Source organism: Bactrocera oleae, chromosome 2, assembly GCF_042242935.1.
Source record: "Bactrocera oleae isolate idBacOlea1 chromosome 2, idBacOlea1, whole genome shotgun sequence".
Lineage (NCBI taxonomy): Eukaryota > Metazoa > Arthropoda > Insecta > Diptera > Tephritidae > Bactrocera > Bactrocera oleae.
Window position 1 is genome coordinate 85343666 of NC_091536.1, and position 19909 is coordinate 85363574.

At 32.1% G+C, this 19909-nt stretch overlaps 9 protein-coding genes across 35 annotated transcripts in view; 2 read left to right on the forward strand and 7 right to left on the reverse strand.

Moving 5' to 3' along the window:
• LOC106617226 (modifier of mdg4) overlaps positions 1-19909 on the forward strand; it is a 35227-nt gene that overhangs the window by 11443 nt on the left and 3875 nt on the right. The window contains exons 5-7 of one of the 24 annotated variants that reach the window (XM_070105898.1): positions 18426-18570; positions 18651-18754; positions 19128-19834. The exons of 5 other annotated variants lie outside the window; for them this stretch is intronic. In XM_070105898.1, the coding sequence (XP_069961999.1) occupies positions 18426-18570; positions 18651-18754; positions 19128-19612 (734 nt within the window). In that variant the 3' untranslated portion in view covers positions 19613-19834. Of the gene's footprint in view, positions 1-5213; positions 5478-5532; positions 5782-5911; positions 6468-6574; positions 8057-12023; positions 12519-12616; positions 13020-13407; positions 13744-13859; positions 14532-14688; positions 15111-15219; positions 15366-15431; positions 15777-15923; positions 16040-16133; positions 16354-16525; positions 17091-17550; positions 18041-18425; positions 18571-18650; positions 18755-19127; positions 19835-19909 lie in introns of those variants that run through there. 18 more of the 24 variants (XM_036361334.2, XM_014234286.3, XM_070105903.1 and 15 more) reach the window with 18 other exon arrangements.
• On the reverse strand, positions 364-779 carry LOC138855826 (uncharacterized; the record flags this gene model as incomplete). The annotated part of the gene is made up of 1 exon (XM_070105916.1): positions 364-779. A coding segment is annotated over one exon (339 nt), but the record flags the coding sequence as incomplete, so codon positions are not given.
• LOC118680630 (uncharacterized) lies at positions 858-2073 on the reverse strand. Its single transcript, XM_036361096.2, has 2 exons — positions 1733-2073; positions 858-1465 (listed from the first exon to the last, which is right to left on the reverse strand). The coding sequence occupies exons 1-2, from the start codon at positions 1902-1904 to the stop codon at positions 1011-1013; spliced, it is 627 nt and encodes a 208-aa protein (XP_036216989.2). The 5' UTR covers positions 1905-2073; the 3' UTR covers positions 858-1010.
• Positions 2457-3114, reverse strand: pre-mod(mdg4)-AE (the record flags this gene model as incomplete). The annotated part of the gene is made up of 2 exons (XM_070109656.1): positions 2457-2686; positions 2897-3114. Coding segments are annotated over 2 exons (282 nt in total), but the record flags the coding sequence as incomplete, so codon positions are not given.
• On the reverse strand, positions 2457-3857 carry LOC118680647 (uncharacterized). Of its 3 annotated transcripts, none has more exons than XM_070105915.1 (3): positions 3719-3857; positions 3351-3591; positions 2457-2683 (listed from the first exon to the last, which is right to left on the reverse strand). In XM_070105915.1, the coding sequence occupies exons 1-2, from the start codon at positions 3720-3722 to the stop codon at positions 3353-3355; spliced, it is 243 nt and encodes an 80-aa protein (XP_069962016.1). In that variant the 5' UTR covers positions 3723-3857; the 3' UTR covers positions 2457-2683; positions 3351-3352. The 3 variants fall into 3 exon arrangements, with proteins under 3 accessions (XP_069962016.1, XP_069962015.1, XP_069962014.1); XM_070105914.1 differs by having other exon boundaries at positions 2457-2686; XM_070105913.1 differs by lacking the exon at positions 2457-2683 and adding an exon at positions 2897-3116.
• Positions 3394-4093, reverse strand: pre-mod(mdg4)-Y. Its single transcript, XM_070109705.1, has 2 exons — positions 3719-4093; positions 3394-3591 (listed from the first exon to the last, which is right to left on the reverse strand). Exon 1 carries the CDS (start codon positions 4091-4093, stop codon positions 3725-3727), a length of 369 nt encoding a protein of 122 aa, XP_069965806.1. The 3' UTR covers positions 3394-3591; positions 3719-3724.
• pre-mod(mdg4)-Z lies at positions 7116-8343 on the reverse strand. The gene is made up of 2 exons (XM_070105912.1): positions 8129-8343; positions 7116-8071 (listed from the first exon to the last, which is right to left on the reverse strand). Exons 1-2 carry the CDS (start codon positions 8337-8339, stop codon positions 7944-7946), a joined length of 339 nt encoding a protein of 112 aa, XP_069962013.1. The 5' UTR covers positions 8340-8343; the 3' UTR covers positions 7116-7943.
• On the reverse strand, positions 8436-10020 carry pre-mod(mdg4)-T. 2 transcript variants are annotated; one of them, XM_014234305.3, is made up of 2 exons: positions 9658-10020; positions 8436-9227 (listed from the first exon to the last, which is right to left on the reverse strand). In XM_014234305.3, exons 1-2 carry the CDS (start codon positions 9674-9676, stop codon positions 8605-8607), a joined length of 642 nt encoding a protein of 213 aa, XP_014089780.2. In that variant the 5' UTR covers positions 9677-10020; the 3' UTR covers positions 8436-8604. The 2 variants fall into 2 exon arrangements, with proteins under 2 accessions (XP_014089780.2, XP_036217237.1); XM_036361344.2 differs by lacking the exon at positions 9658-10020 and adding an exon at positions 9310-9329.
• LOC106617228 (phosphatidylinositol glycan anchor biosynthesis class P) lies at positions 11121-11924 on the forward strand. Its single transcript, XM_014234303.3, has one exon. It carries the CDS (start codon positions 11268-11270, stop codon positions 11802-11804), a length of 537 nt encoding a protein of 178 aa, XP_014089778.1. The 5' UTR covers positions 11121-11267; the 3' UTR covers positions 11805-11924.

The window sequence follows — 19909 nt, forward strand, 5'->3', positions numbered from 1 at the left end:
CAGGAAACGTGCTGCTTCGACGGGGTCTGAACATAAGGAGAGGTTTTTCAGATGAGTAGCATTCATGGGACGTGCAAAGAGGTTTATATAATAAGAGGGGAAAAGATAAGCGCTACAACAACAAAAACAATAACGATAGATCATTGGACGTCTATTTAAAAATTAACAGCCCGGATGACAGAGTTTTCACTATCAAATTAGTTTAGTCACATAATTTGGTTTAACCGATAATGTAAAAATATTATCGGTTAAACATTACATTTGTTTCAGATTCCGATTTGTTATTTTTTATATTTTATCCTGTAAGTAGTAAAATTTATACGTTTTTTTTTATCAAGTAATTATATAGATTTTATAAGTTTTCAATATACAAGGATTACAAACAAATTTCTCTCATAGTAGACGTATTATAATTTCTATTCTAGCTTGTATCGACTAATCTAATTTGGAGAGGCATTTGGCAGAAATATGTGTTCGGTACTAGACTTAACATCTTTATCCATTTTCCGTGGATATTTCTTTTGTATAAAAGAATGATTGTGTTTAGCATGGAGCACCTCGAGTTGCGAATTTTTCGTTGTACGTACTCGTGCTCTGCATTTGGTGGTCGATCGGGTAGAACATATCCACTTAATGCCTTTGGAATTCTCCATGAACTTGACATATTGATAGCCTCCATATACGAGTTTAACGGATTTCCTTTGCCCAGCTGTGAAGTAAAAGTTTTGACTGCCAGCTTTAGGTATTGAAATGGATACTAAAATGAAAAATACATAAGTTTAAAATAAATTAGTTGTAGGAAAAATTGTTTGCTTGGTTTAATGACGTTGCACCTGAGCGGCAAAACTTGTAAAAAATTTATTTGCTATAAAGTAGTTGTAGATTTTATTCAAAGATCTATTTTAAATCAGCTTTAGAAAAAAGCAATCTTTTTATATACTCAATATACATTTTCTTCCAAATTTTTTTAAAGTTAAAGTTGAAGTAACCATTCGTTAATATTCCACAAATTATTTCTTTAAATTTTTTTTTACAACGATATTAGGCTCTTCTATTTCCGTAACATCTGCCACGATTTCTTCATATTTCAAGTGCATTCCTAATTCAGATACATCGATGGGGTCCGTGGTTGTGACGCCTACCGCATCTACGCTCGAACTTTCGGTAATCGCCACTTTCTTTTCCTTCTTTGGTTGAGCATTGGCACTCGGTGGTATCCTACGTGTACGCTTCTTACGTCGTACGATTTCTTCGTGCGTATGGTAGCGGTTAAGTGGCATAACTATGTCATTAATGGTATAGACACGTGAGCGACATTTTTGGTTCCACCATTGATTACAACGCCAAAATTTCTTTTCCTCCCCAGTGGCTAATTTCAAAATTTTCTCAAAGATGAATGGTTGACCGCCATAAATGAGCTGCACCCGTCCTCGTGATGTGGCCGAATAAATAGCAACACTGCCTTCTGGATGTGAGGTAAACAAATAAATAAAGAAAAAAAAGAATTATTAGTGGAAATTTACAATGAAAAATAAAGTTAAAACAATTCAAAAAACTATAAGAAAAAATACAACTTTAAGACCATACAATTTTCTGAATATATTTTATTGATATTTGTATTTTTCTTATATTATTTTAGTTAAGGTTTAAAGTGATCTCTTCAACTTCTTCAGCACGCGCAGAGAGGGTTCATGATTGTGTTCTGGTTTGGTAAGGCATACTCTGAACAAACCATTCGGTTGTTTCGTTGTTGTGATGCGAGCGTTGCATGGCTTCATACCGACACGTCGACTGCGACAATTCCAATACGTTGTATTACCACAAACATTATTTTTGGCGTATGTGAAGTGGTTGAAACACAACAAGGATTTACCTCGTTGTCCAGGTATGAAACAAAGATTCATTTTCCTTGGTGTTAGAACCAATGATGATATTTTTCCTTCCCTCCCGTCGTCTTTGCTCTCTGTAATCGTGTCGGGTACAAAAAAGTTGCTCGCTATGTTTAAAGATGCTTTGTTGTCTGCAAAGAATTGAGCTTTGGTTAATGGGATATCGTTAACTATTTAATATTACATATACTTAAGGTCAGTCTGATTTGTATTTTGCAAAATTAATTCATAATATATATCTATAATGAATGAGATTTTTTTGATAATTGTCTTCTTTATTTTGTACTATTTATCAACTTGGGGTTTTCTTGCAAATTAATGTGGCAGCATTTTGTCAAATTGCGCCGGAAGAAGGGATACATTTGTTATGGACGGTAGATAAAGTGCTCGTAACTGCATTGGCTGGAATTGTTGTATTTGCTGTAATTGAGGCAAACAATGCAAAGAGCTAATAGGACGAGTTTGTTCTAGCTGCTGTGCATCATCCGTAATTTCATGTTCCCGTTTCGGTTGTTGTGTTAAAAGATTTTGTTTTTGCATTACTTCTAACTCAGCAGCTGTGTACATTGGTTTATGTGTATGTATCGCTGACGTTACATGGATTACATCGCCGGTGAATGTGTGTTTTGTTACAAGTCTGGCGCGACATTTCGCCTTATGATACATAGAGCATTTCCAATCTCGCGAAAGTCGTCCGTCCCGCACTTTCTCATTCGGGGTATATGTATTATATTCATGTAGCACGAGATGAGTTCCTCGACGTGAGCGTATATATTGCACCGGAAGATTTTTGTCTGCTAAAATAAAACAATATAGATATTATAATGAAGTTAAAAACAAATATGTTGCAAATGAAAAATATATTTAATTATATATATGTTTAATTTCGTATTTTACTCTATTAATGTATATAAGTTTATTAAATATGATGATGTCACAAAGCAGTCTTATAGATATCTGATTGCAAGTTAAATAAACCAAAAATTATTTATTTACTACATTATTACTTTCTTTTCAAATTTTGCTGTTCTGCTGTGTGATTATGTTTCCGACGCAATAATAATGCCAACGTGTCCTTGCGTATAACAGCACGAGCGCGACATTTGTTACGAAAGTTTGCACACTTCAAATAGTATTTGCTCGGAGATTGTGATCCGATAACAAAACGAAAGTTTTCTATAGTTGTAAATTTCGCACCGGTGACAAGAGAATTTTTAATTGAAAAAGCTAAAGGAAAAATACATACATATATACATATTTGTATTAGAAACTCAGAGTTAATTAAAAATCATTCCAATATAAATGGATTATGGAAAATAGAACATACATTTGTAGATTATATAAAATAAATTGTATGAATTTCATTATTAAAACTGCTTTTTAAAGAGTATTTCACTTTGATTTATTAGTTAATGTACCCAAATGCACAAACTTTACATACAAGTATATAAAAGAACTTACCTTCAACTAATTGGTGAATGATTATGACATCTTTGGCTCAATTTAATGTTACTTTGACCAGCTGTGATGCAGCGCGCTGGACAACGTAGTGTAAGGCTACTATTTCTACTGCACACCCAGTTTATTGTGGAATTATATCTTCTTTCCGCAGTATACATATACCCATGGTAAAGCAGATTGAGGCCACCACGTCTGTTCCGTTTAAATTGAAAATTTGCTGCTATCCAAGATCTGTTAACACCTGTAATTTTTCAAGTTTGTTAGTCACAGCAATTAGAAGAATAATATCTCCAATACATATAACACGTTCCAACACAGCCTATTACTAACATACTAAGTTTATTTTCAAGTATTCACTAAATAATTACACATGTTTATAAATGGTTATGATCTCCACGCAACGATGCAATCTGATCACATTTCGTGATTACACGCGCTGTGCATTTCGTGTATTTGCATCGCAGTTTTACACACTCCCAGTAACAAACATCCTTTATTCGTCGATTCAATGTGTACGGCTTGCCGTTGATAGTTAGCAAGTTATTCCCGCGAACACTTCTGGTAAAGCATACATCGAGATCCTCATATTTTTGTTTGCGCTGTTGCAATTTGTTAATTTCCACACAAAATAAGCCATTTGAAGTATTAATTGGTCCATATTCTGAAAAAAAGCAAACGAATTTCCATTTATGTATGTAGCACAATTTATCCAAAACTAGCTTATACAATAAATATATTAACATTAAACATTCTTCATATACTATAGTTATAAAATTGACATTTTTGTATTTTTATTATTGTCATAACATTTCTATAACTTCCACCAAATATCTTTTTTCTTGATTTATGATATAGAAAGCTGCAAATTGTTCCAAACATTTCTAGCACACTATTTAGGACGCTTTTGCAATCAAACGTAAAGTAGTAACACTGTATACTAAAAAATATCATTCGATACCAATAAGTAATTTATTAATCGAACGATTTACACATATTTAAAACTCAAGTATTATTATTTGGAACTTTACTAAATTCAGTTTCAGTATTACATTTTAGATACTATTTTTTAAACACGCATCTTTTTCTCATGCACTACAACAAATAATTAAGGTATCGCCGACATTTAGAGTTGCCTAATTTTTCATGACCATTGTTTCCAAGTCATTTTAAATTGTTGTTATGTTAATCAGTAAAATCAGTTATTGGGGTAAGTGCAAAGTATGCTTTTTAATCTATTTCACTTCTGTTAAAAAATAACATACATATAGTAAGACAGGGAGACATAATACAATAAAATCAAATATTAATTTAACTACATTTTCTCAATTTGAATATATATTCTTAAGGCTCTTTAATAATTTCCTTACCGATAAATTGAGACACATCGACTTTGACGCATATCGATAAATAGGTATTGTTACTTATTTCATGTGACAACAAATATATTGGGACAGCTTCAGAAGTAAACTATGTTAAATTAATAATAGTGTAAATTTTATTGAATAAACTTTTTTAATTGTGATTTTAGGCAAATATTTGTGGAATTTATCCACCATTAACGGTCTCGAAAATAGTAGGAGTGAATTTAAAAATCTGAAAGTGAAATGAAGCTATTGGTGTGAAGCATGGTCAAGGCCTGTACTATCAACTTGCGTGAATTACATTTGAAGGCTGCGTAAATTGGAAATTTATGAAATTTTAAATTAAATGTATATTGTGAACTGAAGCATTATAATTTAAATAAATATAAAAATAAATTTTCCTATTCCCTCTTATGAATTTGTTTTTAATTATTTCCATAATTTTTGCATAAAGTTTATACAAATTTTTAATTACATTATTTGTATTATGCTTATTTTACAGACAAAAATATACACACACATAACAACAACGAAATCAACAAACTTTCAAATAAATCGGCTGAGGCTAAAATCCCATTGCATGCTGGCAGTAGAGTTTACGTATCTAAACAGGATTTAGCAAAAATTTTTATACCAAACGCCTGTATTTATACTTCCCGGTTAAGTGAACTGGTATTTGGTTTAGATGTGTTGGAAAATATAGCACGTTCAAATGCTAAACAACGACTTCTAATGCTTGAAGAAAATTTGCTGAAATCTATAATAAGTAAATTACCATTTTTATATTTTTCGTATATTAATAACCTTAGTATCTTTAATAGCTCACGTAGTCCAGGTATTTTCAATGAGAGGAGAAACCATTGACGACAACACAGTGCTTTCATTTATACAACACAAAATTAGGAACATGTCAAATGTAACACCGCCAACGGCAGGTCAACCAAATGTTAAAAACAATTCCTTGTTTGAACGCAGTTCTCAGGTCAATCCATAATAAGTTCATTGTGTTTATAATCTTTATATAATATATAATTTTAAATAAATAAAGAACAATTTTTTAGCACATCTTACATTACGACATGAAACGGCGTATAAATGATACAGATATTATAATAAAATAATATTATGCTTAATTATACATTGTAATTATAACGTATTATTTAACACTAATAAAAATTTAAAATAATTTTTATTTTTCAGATTTGAAGTATATATATGAAGACAAAAATACTACAACATATTTACAATACTCTACTACACAGCGTGGACGTGTTATGCTTATTTATAACGGATATCGCTATGTAGAGAATCGCCAAAGTCATAAAAATATATTTTGGCGATGTTCCCGTTACGTTAAGTATGGATGTAGAGCGACTGTTGTCACATCAAAGCTGCATGATGATGTGTCGGCTATACGAGTAACTGGTTCACCTCATACGCATGATCCAGAAATGAAAACAGATAATCTTGTAGAAATTTCACCCGATTTCATTGATGAATCAAAAGGAAGCTTGTTAAGAATGGTTTCATTACTAAGCGATCTTAAATAAAAAATTTAGGAAATGGATCTGGCAATCATTTACGGAACAAAATGCTATTGTATTTTTGTAATATATGTATTCTAAGTGCAATAGATAAGTACAATAAACACGATAAATTATTTCTGACTTATAAGCACCTAGAAAATTAATAAGAATATGCTTTTCACAAGTTTATAAAAAAATATTGTGTTACATTAAATGAAATTTAAAAAGTTGTTTGATATTTACAAACTCTTTTAGCGTATACATTAGAAAAATGTTTGTATTGTTATTATTTCAATTACATAATAATATACTAAAATTTACTTTATCTCAATTTTAGTTACAAAGCCATTGACATTACCAAAACTACTGGATGGGAAATTTTATAAAGACGTTCAGCCGAATCGGAAAACTTTTGGAGGAATTCAAGCAACATGCACAACATGCTTAGGTGTAATATCAGGGACTACAAAGTCTACAGGCAACTTTCTTAGTCATATCAAAAGGCGTCACAGAGAGATACTATCAGCCTGCCAGATGTATTGTCAAACAAAAGCTCCACATATGAGCACTGTTTTATCTGATGCTTACAATGACATGTGTGAAAGTATCAAAGTAGAAAGTGGTGTCAAAGAAATACGTAAAGATACTTTAGGTGCGCCAATATATACTGAAACCGGACCAGCACCACATGTTCAATTTCACGGTCAGCATAACACACCATCAGCAGCATTTTTATGGCACAAAGCATTGCCAGTAGTAACCCCAAGCGCCATCGCAGCCACTGCATCTATGCAATATAGAAAATTAAAGTCAAATATGCAACCGAATGGGTGTTATATTAACAGCCCTCCTTAGAAAAAGAATTAATACTCCAAAAGTATGTTAAGATTCTTCAAATTCGAAGCGGATACGAATGATTATTTTTATTTTTAAAAAAGAATAAATTAATCATATAATTTATTTAAATGGGAGCATCAATTTATAATTTATTGATGTGCTCATAGAATTAAGTAATATACTGCCAACTACTCATTCATTATAATAAATGTACGAAATTCGCTAACCATTTTATACATTGAAATGTCTAAAATCACTCATCTTATCACGAAACAGCATTGAAAATAATTTTGATGCGTCATACTTTTAATCAACTTGCTTCTGAACAAAAACCTAAGTCGAGATAAATTTACTTAAGTTGTTTCTGGATAGCCCTAAGCAAGCATGCATACATATATTCTTTTACGAGTATAAATAACTTAGTGGTATTTGGATGGGTTTAAAAAATATAAGGCGTTCGCTTTAATACAAATTGAAATCATCAATATAATTAATGAAAATAGGATATAAATCATAACTACATCGCGTGCATAACTTTTGAAACGTGAAAAATTATATGTATGTATTAAAAGGCAATCACATTTTAAGTTTTATCTGAACTTCATAATATATATATGCATAAGTAATTTTTTATATTTATATTGTGGTACAGGCACCACAAAATCGATTGTCACTTTTTAAGTATTTAGCAATAAATTAACTGCTTTGAATCTGAGCCACATATGTAAATATGTAATTTAAAATGTTTATGATATGGTCTGTAGTTTATTAATGTAAAAATAATATATGTATGTCTATCTAAGTATATTGTCTATACAAATAAACTAAAAACATTAAACATTTCAAACGTACATACATATTTAACTTTTTTAAGAGATCGTATTACATTGTAATTTTACCACATTTTGTCCTATTGAACTGAATTTCTTATAAATTAATAAACCGGCGCGTCTCGCCGTAGCAATGCGTTGACCATCACCTATATGATTGTGAACATCTTGAGGAAAATTATTTACATTTATTAATAGTTTTAAATTAAACACTGAATATTTACCGTTCGTAACGTAAAGATCATCCCCAATAGTTTTTAAACGACTTCGGCATTTTTTGGAACGATTGTGAATACATTCCCAGTATACCTTGTCACTATTTCTTCCAAAACGCTTTAAATTTGAGCGATAAATAAAATCATTTATCGCCAACAGAGTGCCACCCTTACGACTGTAAATAAACATTTGCGGACCACAGTTACGTACATGTTGCATTACTGTAAATAAACATTGGAAAAAAATATTAGTTCATAAGTATATGTATATAACCGCCAAAGCTGCTTGTCCTGTACTATATTAAAATCCAGTATATAGGCACTTATATTTTTTTTTTTTATTAATTTTCTTCATGTTCTTATGCACTATACTACCACTTAAGGCACTTGCTATTCAATGTCTGTATACAGAAGTTTATATAATCTATAATATAAAAATATATACATTTGTATATAATTGATTTCAAATGATTCGGATTGTAATATTATTTCTTTTTGCCTAAAAGTGCTTTTTGCAAGCGTCGCTTTATTTTTTCTCTGAAATCATTTGTGTCGGAGGAAGCAGGTGTATCATCGTTTGGCTCTGCCAAAAACTCTTCCGAATGATCCAATTCCATTCTTCGTGGCTCATTGGTCTGTACTGAATCAGTTACCTGTAATTCATACTCATCGAAGGCGTCACTTTGTTCAGGTTGTTCCTGACTATCTTCATCGTCTAAATGACCATCAGGTTCAAAAGTCATAGATGTTACACTTTTATCTGTGGCCTGCATGAAATGGATATGTTCTCCATCCAGGGGGAAAACACGTTTCTGATCAGTAACAACCCGAACTTTACATTCCTGCATATTCTCCTTATAACAACATTGAAAAATTGAGTATGGACCCCTTCGGAATGTGAATCGAAAATGATGTCCTTCGTAGATAAGTTTCATGCCACCTTTGGTTGTAGAGGCATATAAAGCAGGTTCCCCACGCCCACGTTGTACAGCAGCTAATACTCTGTGTGCCAACCGCTCATCCTTTTTCGGTTGTTTAGGACGACGTCCACGTTTTCCTTTTAAAGGACGAGTTTCAATCCATGCCGATTCCGACTCTAATAAGTTTGCTGAAATAATATTTAAATATATTGAATATTACAATAGAACCACATTTGAGTATATAAATAAATTTATAATAATATAAGCTACTCATGAAATAAAACAACAAAATCACTAATTGTGAGGATTAAATATAAATTTATTTATTTTTGTGTGGGATGGGTAAAATTTTGTTTGTGTCACGCGTCATTCGGGGTTTATAGGGTTGCATACCTCATTAGTTTTAATTCGTATGAAGTCGATACAATTTTTTTAGAGAGGTACACATTTATAATATCAACTTATAACTATTTTCTAAATAGATATTAATTTACAAAAAAAATTTTAAAATATTTTGATTTAAGCAAATATTTTGTAGAAGCATCAAAATACTTATTATTACGGCTACAAGAACTCTCTCTTCACGGTAAGCCCTAAATCGTATATTTTGATGCATACCTGTACTTCGAAACGCCATTTTGAAGCGTATATTGTTTCGCAATTATCGTTTAACTATATTCGCCGCATTTTTCGTTGCTTATAAAATAATGTTATTGTGCATTTTGTTCTATATATATGGTATATTTTGTGAAACTAAAAATATAAGTTCTGTGTTATTATCTATACAAAAAGTTTTACTTGAAAATATCCATAGTATGTTAAACTGTGTTATGTGTATTTCGTGTGTATTTCGGTGGATAGGCTTTGGTACTAGAAGATTAAGTAGTACAACAATAAAATAAAATGGAGATAATAATGATAGTATCTGATTTTTATGAATGGAAATTCATATACAAAAATTGCTGATAATTTCTAAAATCATCCAAGTGAGTAATGAATATTATTTACACCTATTAATTTTTTAACTTCCCTAGTAGGAATTTATGTGCACCATATATGTATGTATATATAATTTTTAATAGAGTATTAGCAAATTGTCTGTATGCAGTTTGCTAATATGGCGCAATATTTAAGTATAAACTGATTCCATATTTAATGTTAAATCGTACAACGTACTTTTGCTCGTTGAGTACAAAATATTTGATGTAAATTAATTACATATCACTTATTAAATAAATATCACAATTCTAAAAATATAAAAATAAAAGAGATATCAGTTATATGTCTCATAAACTTAAGTATAGTGGTTATGCATATGATGGCGGCATTGTTCCTTCTTGATGTTTATCGCAATTTGTAAAACCCCTATGTTATATACCTATACTATATGTAATATATTTGTAATGTAAATAAATAAATTAAATGTCTCTTAAACTTTCGCATAGTACGCTTTTTGGTTCATCCATTATATCCATTATAAAAAATTTCCAATTTCCATTTTAATAAATATTTTTTTACTGAAAAGTTTCTTACCACTTCATTTATTTTAATTGTTATTTATTCCTGTTGTCCTGCTATAGTGTCTAAATATGTGTAATTAAAATAAACAATAGTCCGCCATAGCATTTACTCCAACTGATTTTATGAAGTAGTATTATTGCTTGTAGTTTCTTTCTTCTTGCCGATAAATTACGAAAAGTGAGGGAATTAACATTGCTTTTAGTTATATCCCCGAGAATTATACAGATCGTGTTAAGGCTAAGCCCGAGTAAGGTAATTAAACTACCGCAATGAAAAATTGATCATTGCCAAAGGATGATGCTCCAACAATGTCCGTTGTATTTAAAATATCAAACTTTAGATGCAGTATAAAATGCTAAATTATTCGTTTTATAAGGTGATAATAAAATATAATATAATATCAATATTAATTAAATTTCCACAAACGAAATTATAATGATTACACAAATTATCTAATATAATTAATATATAATATATTATATAAGTATACTTACGTAAATATATGTATATATTTACATATACATATATATAGAGTAATTCTGATTACATTCATAAACAAATGTCAAGCATGCGAATGTTTAATGTACGAGAAGAAATAAAAAAATGTGTTGGGTATAAAACCACATTTGTTAACTTCATATTTTTTGAAATCTTATATTTGTTCAATTGTTTTTCGCCAGAAATGTCAAAAATTAGATTGTATTTTAATGTTATCAGTCAAAGTTGTGGTAACAATTGTTCTTCCCATAATGCCGAACCCCGCACCAACACCTTATCGGGCAATACAGGGCTTCGCTTGCTATTTGTGTTCAGTGCTGCTGTTTGCTTTGTATATATTTTGGGTTCTTGCACCGTTAAAGCTGCTGGGTTTTCAAAATTTTCCAAACAAATATTTGGCATTATCCATTACCAATGTTATGTCGTATCTTTTGGTTATGATTTATTATGTTTTTTATCCTGCAATTAATTTGGCAATGACCCCGAACGTTGATCAAATAGCGACAATAATAAATGTGAAACTATTAAAACGTGATAATGAATTGGAATATGTTTTTAATTGGAATACAATAAAACATTTGGAAAATGTCCATCGTCGGCGATCTGAGAAAATATTATTAGAAAACAAAATTATGGAAAACTGTTATTGCTGCAATCGAGGGCAACACGAGGCGAATGTGAAGGCAGCAATACCTACGCTGTATCATATCGACTTGGCTGAAATTAATCGTTTAGTATATGATTAGCTTATAATTAAAAAATGTAACTAGTCGTAGAATAAACATGTATTTATTTACGTGCCTACATACATATGTATATACTTCGTAATAAATAATAGAGATACTTTTTTTGAATTTGAAAATTAACATGCATGGTATGTGCTGTGGATTTGTTTTTTTTGCAACATATTTATTTTTATTTTTTTGCATACATTCATAGGTTTAATTAAGAGTACTTGGTTTCAGATGCAAATCCCGAATATGACGCTGCTGATTTGGAATTCATCTATAGTCAACGTGGACATCCATTAATAGTGCTCAACAATTACTTATACCGAAAGAATCGTGGACGTTATTGGCGCTGCCTACGTTGTACGAAGCATCAGTGTAGAGCTCGTCTAATTTTCTCACCGAAGCGTTATGTACGTGTGTGCGGCATGCACACGCATGGCAAGGAATCGGAGAAAATCGAGTGGGGACGTAGAGTCTGCAATGAAATGAAAACAACCTATCTGAAAGAACTCGACTTAGGTTCAAAGGTTAAACTATCCGTACGACAGCCCCATTTTAATACAGACGATTCAAACTCTCCAAACACGACACCAGATGATCGTTTTCGGCGTGACGCGACAGACGCTGACGAAAGCGTGGAACCGGAAATGTATATAATGCAGACGCAATACGTTGATGATTGTTTACAATTTCAACTAAACCAAAAATAAAATTTAATATTATAAGAAATGTAATTGTTTTTTTTTTTTTTTTAATATAGCTTAACAATTTAAAAATGTCTACCGATACCTATTAACTTGTAATATTAATTTAATTTCAAATTGCAGTGAGTTTGGAGTGCAGAGATGGTGAAAATGTGTCACAGAAAAGGGATGCCGTCATATATGCAATGCCTTTTCCATTAGGTGTATGGTTGGAAAATCAAGAGGTACTATACATGCGCAATCAAAAGCAGGGTTATAATCTAATTTTCAACGGGTTTATGTATAAGAAAGAAGCCAGTTTTCGTTCTACGATAAACTGGATTTGTTCCAGAGGTAATGGCAGGCGTGTATCGGACAACAAATGTACTGCCCGCTGCATTACCAAGTGGGATGGCTCCATTAAATTGGGCAAACATCCACACAATCACCCACCGAAGTTTACGCCTGAAACGATGCCATCAAAGGCATTATCAAGAGCAGAATTTGCTCTGACATTATAAGTGAAGCAGAGTATTCATCAACATTTTACAGCTTAACATATATACTCGTATATTCCTACATACTTAAGTATTATCGTATGGTTATTTAAGTACTGAATAATAAAGTCTACTGAAAATAACTGTAAACAAATTTAACAAAAAACCTTTCGTAAATACTAATATATTTATTATATTTAACAAAGGAAAACTTATTACGATTTTTTTTATAAGATTTTCAGGGTTAATTTAAATTAATAGTTTATAGACGAAATTATTAATTATATATCAGTTCAAACAGTTTCTCTGCACTGTACTAGTTTAAAACAAGTTCAAATATTTTGAATTACATAATAAATTTGTATTAAAAAAGTTAATCTAATATAAAGCTGATTAATATATTTTTTAATTGCCAGCAATTTATCTTTCTTCTTTTAGCCATTATTATCACGGAAAACCAATTTAGGTATCTCATATTGAGAGGAGTAAAATACAAATTATTACGTTCAAGAGCATACAATAGTCATTGGTATTGCATCACGCCTAATTGTCCCGCCAATATAACCATTGACGAACTGAAAGGTGGTCTTGTCTTGATTGGAGCGTCCCACACGCCTGCTTGCCGGAAGAAGTACTCGTCTTGAAATCATATTTCAAATTTTATAACTAAACAAAGGATTTACATAGAAACACATAAGCAAATTATGATAAAAAAAATAAATAAACAGTAGTTCACTAAAAATACATTTAATTAAAGCTAAACTTTACCTAAAATATGCTATCCCTTTATTTTATATAAAATTCACACATGTGTTGCTATTTTTTTTTTTTTGCCCAATTCTCTTTTACATCCGGACTAATACATGATTTCGCAACTATTTCACTTACAGATAAAGATATATATGAAGAGGAGATCTATTTACAACCAACAATTCTACATGAGCCAACCGAACGGGCACCTATACAGCAACTGCATACACATAACGCCTTTGAGGGTCCCGTTTTTGTAGTGAGCAAATATGGTACAAGGCAACTGGTGCTGAAGCAACACACATTCAATCGGCACGTTAGCCGTGAAGAGGTCACATATTGGCGCTGTAGCCAATTTGCTGTATTGCGTTGCCGTGCGCGTATCAAGACAAAGGGAAACACATTAACGGTGTTGAATAGTGAACATAATCACGAGGTTATTACAAAAGCTCGAAAGTATGGATCACTTAAAGCAGCTGCAGCGGCGGCAGCTGCAATGTCATCAAATAATACTACTCCGGTTGCTGGCAAGGTAAACCTTACCACCACTGGCGATACAATAACATATAGTAAAGGCACATATACCTTAACCAGTGGCAGAACTGAAACGAATATTTCGGACTAAAAACAAATGTATTATTGTAGGTGTATCAACGCCATTCACTACGGTTCATTTTGAATTTAAGAAGTTCTTCTTCAATTTATGTTACATTTAGTACATTAAATAACAATAATAATAAGAATACTATCTATAAATGACAACAATATGCTATCGACATGCAAGCAATAAACATTTTTTCAAAAAAAAAAAATCTAAAATATATGGAAAACTTTATCTGTTCCGCATAAATAACTATGCAGCAGACTTGTATTTATAATTGAAGATATTGAATCATTGATTTTAAGCCAAACTGATATAATATTTTACTAATCGTATTATTTATGTTTTATTCTTCTATTTCGTTGCAGACCGAACAGTTAATTACTTTTCCTATATAACGGGATTTCGTGGTAGCCGCAAGCTGAAGGTGGGCGACTATAGCTTTACGCGCAACAAATCGTCTGGCTCGAAAACGTACTGGTCCTGCGCACGCGCAGGTATACACAAGTGTAAAGCGCGCGTTGTGACGATAGATGAGGATTGCCGACACGATGTTATAGTCAAATGCGAGCAACATAATCACCCGCCATTTTAAGCCACAACAAACCGCAGCAAGGAATAAAATACAGATTTTGTTTCTTCACTTAGATGGATATTTTTTTTGAACTGAATTAATTTATTTTATTTTAATTTCATTAGAGAAGAATGCAAATAAATTTAAAGCTAAATATATGAATTCAATTTTTGACCGACAAAGAAAAAGAAAACATTTATGGTCAAATAACCAAAATTAATGGCGTCATTGTTCTAATGTATGTATCAACAGTTAGTAAAAAGTCATGCAATTTGTAAAAATGTAGTTTTTTATATTGTATACTTATTTATTTCGTTTCTTGCAGATGAACTAGCGGACATGAGTGTGCGTGAAAGCTTGCTCTCATTCACGTTGGGACAGCGTGGCTGCACCTTACTAGTTTTCAAGGGTTACAATTATGTACGAAATCGACGTAGCGGTCTGAAGACTTATTGGATATGTGCGAAAAAGGTAAGTGTTAATATATTTTCGGCATTCCTACACTACATTTTTAATTGTTTTTGATTCTGTTTATAGGGCAGCACCAAGTGTAATGCACGCGTGGTCACTGATGTTGTTGATGGTGTGCAGAAAATTGTGTTGGAGTCTTGTCGACACAATCACGCACAAAAAGTAGCACGCAAAAAGCGCAAAACATCGATAGAGCAGTCAGCGAGCACAATTTTAAGTAGTATTGCCGATTCAAACAAATGCGTTGAAGTACATATGAAAAACGAAATCTTGAACATTGCGCCCAATGCAGCTTTCACATAAAGAAATTAATATTCGTTGTGAACTATAGATTACTTCAATGCATGTTAAATTGCAAAACCAAAAGACTTATTGAAAATACACTTTCAAGCACATACATACAAAACTAAACACCAAATGTTATATTTCTGCTAAGCCGTTTGTGTTTAACGCTTCTCAAATTCGAGTACGGAATATTGTAATAGGATGCTTCTATTCACATTTACTCATCGCATAAGCATAAAAGTTAATGATATTAATTTATACTAAATTTTGCAGAAATCGCTACTTTCAGTACCGGCCAACGCGGATGCACAGTACTCGTTTATGGAAATCAAAAGTTCGTGAAGAATCGCAAATCAAGCACGCGCACCTACTGGATCTGCTCAAAAAAGGCAATTTATTCTTAATATCCTTACTTACCTAAAATGCTTCCTTTTGCGAACAATTTGTGGTTATTTGGTAAGTTTGACTTCTGTTTTTCCACAGGACGTTACTTGGTGTAGGGCACGCGTGGTGACAGCGCGTGATAAGCAAGGCACTGAACGCATACTTCATCGCACTTTCGAACATAATCACACACGAAAATATCCTCGTAATCAGACTGGAGTGCAGCGAACTGAACTTTTTCTTAAAGATCTTATGTCGTTGCGCAGTTAGAAGTTGTGTTCCCAAATAAAATGTATTAGCTGATCGGTTAAAGTTATAATTTTTGTTTAAATGTATTTAGGATGTTGAATAAACAATTGTATTTATGATTGTAAAAATTACAGATTAAGATTGCTCTGTTCATATATTTGTTATAAATACTAATTGAAGTAATTTGTGTTCCTTTTCTATAACGGTCACTGTCTCTTCTTTGTCTTTGCTGTTAATTTCAGATTCAATGAGAACTTTTCAGTATAGCATAACGAATTGTAAATTTGAGATGCCTTGCAGCGATGAGAGTTTCTTGCCAATATTTACGACCTTGCACGATACAAAAAATATTAGCGTCGAAGGCAAAACGCTTAAAGTTAAAACTGGCTTGTCAAAACGTAAACCGTCGTTTCTGGAAAATCGTACCTTGGATGACTGGGGCGCTATCAAATATAGCACCACATCGAGAGGCAACAAGCTACTGTCATATGAAGGTCATCGTTTCATCAAAAACAACATCTACGGCACGAAGGTGTATTGGAAGTGCACAAAGTGGCATAGCAACTGTAAGGCACGTGCAATCACTAGTTTCGCGGCGCCAACACGTTGCGTTATAAAAGGCGTGCACAACCATTCGATTGTGAAGGAGGAATAATTTCGACTATAAACTACTTACTACTTAATAACGGCAATGGCGGTGCATGTGGAAAATGCAATACAAATGCATAAACGTCAGCTAAGTTTATATTACATACATAGTTTTTTATGTATGTTGAGTAATCGCTTTGAACATTCATGCCATTTAATTCAATAATTTTTTATAATACAATTAAAATATTTAGAAAAAAGACTATGGGCAAAAATACGCTTGTACAACAACGTTATTTTTTATTATATATAACTACAATAAACATATTGTTTGTATCAAACGTTTTTGATTTATAAATCTTAGCAAAAAATCGAATGTCCCAACTACTAATTTTAGTTTGCTCAAAGTCGATTTCACAATGAAGATATATTTTTACATTTTTTTTTGTATTATTAAAAGCTAGTTATAGCTTATAGCTATAATAACTTTAGCCACATTGAACTATAAGCGCACACTGTGAGTTTAACTTTACTTGGTTAAGTTTTTAATGAATTTTACTTCTATATAGCTTTAGTGCACTACATAATGGTAATATTTGTATTTGTATTTCGTATAAAATTTTTTATTTATAGTTAATTAGTATATCCTACTAACCGTTTGTTATTTTTTTTTTTACAGGTTTTCAAATCGATTTTATTGATTCGAAAAAGAATGGTGGAAAATTGTTGGTTATAAATGGATTTCGCTTCTTTCGTAACAAGAAACGTGGTTCCCGCCAGTATTGGAAGTGCAGTAATTATTACAAAGAGAAATGTCCCGCCATTGCGATATACGATGAGACAACGTTAAATTTACGTTTATGCCATCAGCATAAACATGTAACCAGCAATGATATTGAAATTAAACCTTTTCTACCCAAAGACTGTGCACTACTCGATGAGGGTCATATTGACTCGTTGCACGATGACATAGACGATCTTAAGGTTTAGAATATATGTTGAGAAGCGCATAATGAAATTTAAGCCAAAAATATGGCGATTGTTTTATATTCTGGCATACGAAAGCATCATAGAATACATCTGAAGTGGAGTGTAGATGTATCGCTATACCAAAATATAGAGTTCTTGTAAAAATTATTTTTAATTACATATAGCTAAAATATTATAAATTTAGTAATATGAGTATGATATTGTATACGACGTGTCTTACAAGCAGAAATTTAAATTTCAAAAAGCAAATTTGCGAACTTTTACTTGAAAGTCTTTGCAGCAAATCTGTTTTTCTACGATAGGATGCGCGTTGTTGTTGTTAAAGCAAAATTTTCTTTAAAAGTACGTATGAATACAAAATCAAAAAAAAAAAAGCAAAAATATAAATAAAAACTGTCCATCGAAGTTGTAAAGCATGATGGCATATTTCATAAATTTCGTGTGAAACTTTTCTTTCCTTCAAATTTTGTGCTGTAACTTTAACTAAGAAAACTAAAATTAACACTTTCTATTCATATATAAATCTCTTTTCTTTTACTAACTTGCCTTCAACACACATCTAAGAATGCCAACTCAACGCAGAACAACCAAAGATACAATTTTCCGTCTCAAAACGTGGTGGCCAGTTGCTTTGGTTGGATGGACTCAAATATTTTCGCAATAATGAGAACCGTACGAATTTATTCTGGCGCTGCCACTGGTACTACAGGTAAATGGAACATCTACAGTGCAACTTTAAGTTTGCTCTGTTCAAATAATTCTAACTTTCTTTATTTCTCTTTATTGTAGGCGTATTCGTTGTCCCGTATTGATTTGCATGAATAAATATGACAGCAGTGACTTTCGTCAAATTCATAAACATCGTCATGTGAAGTCCAGCAAGAAGCAACACGGTACAAATGTCGCTCCACTGGAAATAGCAAACGCACTTCCACCTCATTTGGCGACAATCAATATCCAAACTGTGGCGGATGTGGAAATTGATAATGAGCAGGAAATGCTCACAATTTAAAATTCGCAAAATTATAACTGTACATTATTAAAGTTCATGTAAAACAAAAGAAATGAAAACAAATTTCATATTGTAGCTGTTGTGGTATTAATAAACATTTAGGCATATTAAAATATTCGTTTGCTAACACTTGGAATGTATTAAAAAGTAAAAAAGTAAACTATGCACTATTTAGATATAATTACTAACAAAGTGTACTATTTTTTCTCTATATTTTCATATATACGCCAACATCCAAACGTGATGCGTTGCAGTCGTTCTTGCCAATGATGTGGTGCCAAACCCTGAAGATGTGCTAGTCTTTTTCACGCAATCGTTGCGCGGTAGACCCGCCATAATGGCCAACGGCGTACGTTTTCTAATAATGAGTGAAAATAAGAAAAAGATACTATGGCGCTGTAGTTCGATGGCAACCAAGAAAATTAAGTGTCCAGCACGGATCACCATGATAAAAGGGAGTCCTCCAAAGTTCATCATCAACAAAGCGGAGCATATTCATGCAGAGCTAAAGCGCAACAAATATGGATCGAGCAAACAGGCACAGCACCAGCAACATCATCATCACCAACAACAGCAACAGTACGATCATCATCAACAGGAACTGAATCAACAGTGTTACAGTGTGACAGCTATGAAGGGTGATGAGGAACATGATGTGGAAGTTGATGGAAATGTTAAAATAGAAATTCTAACACAAAGTATCAGCAGCTCCACGCTGCAACGTCAGCAACATCAGTAGAATGCCTAACAGCAAAAACAAAAAAGTTAACATCCATTTAAACAAAAATATGCCGGTGATTTCAACTGCAGTTTAGTTCAATGAACACTGTCTCTATTTTATTGATATTATATACATATATATTTGTACTATGCTATAAAATAGAATAGAAATGAGAATTATGTAAATAGAGGCGTTTGTTGCTTGATCACGCACGTTTTTGTGATACAAATTTCATGAAAATGGTGAGAGTTTAATATTTTTTCTTACCTGCAACTAGTACATGCTATTAGCGCATTATACAATATATACAATCTT

Coding starts and splice junctions, on each gene's coding strand:
- LOC118680630 (XM_036361096.2), bottom strand. CDS start 1,904: ATGAATCTTTGTTTCATACCTGGACAACGAGGTAAATCCTTGTTGTGT. Junction 1,466..1,732: donor AACAACGAAACAACCGAATG/GTTTGTTCAGAG, acceptor CCTCACATCCAG/AAGGCAGTGTTGCTATTTAT.
- LOC106617228 (XM_014234303.3), top strand. CDS start 11,268: ATGTTATCAGTCAAAGTTGTGGTAACAATTGTTCTTCCCATAATGCCG.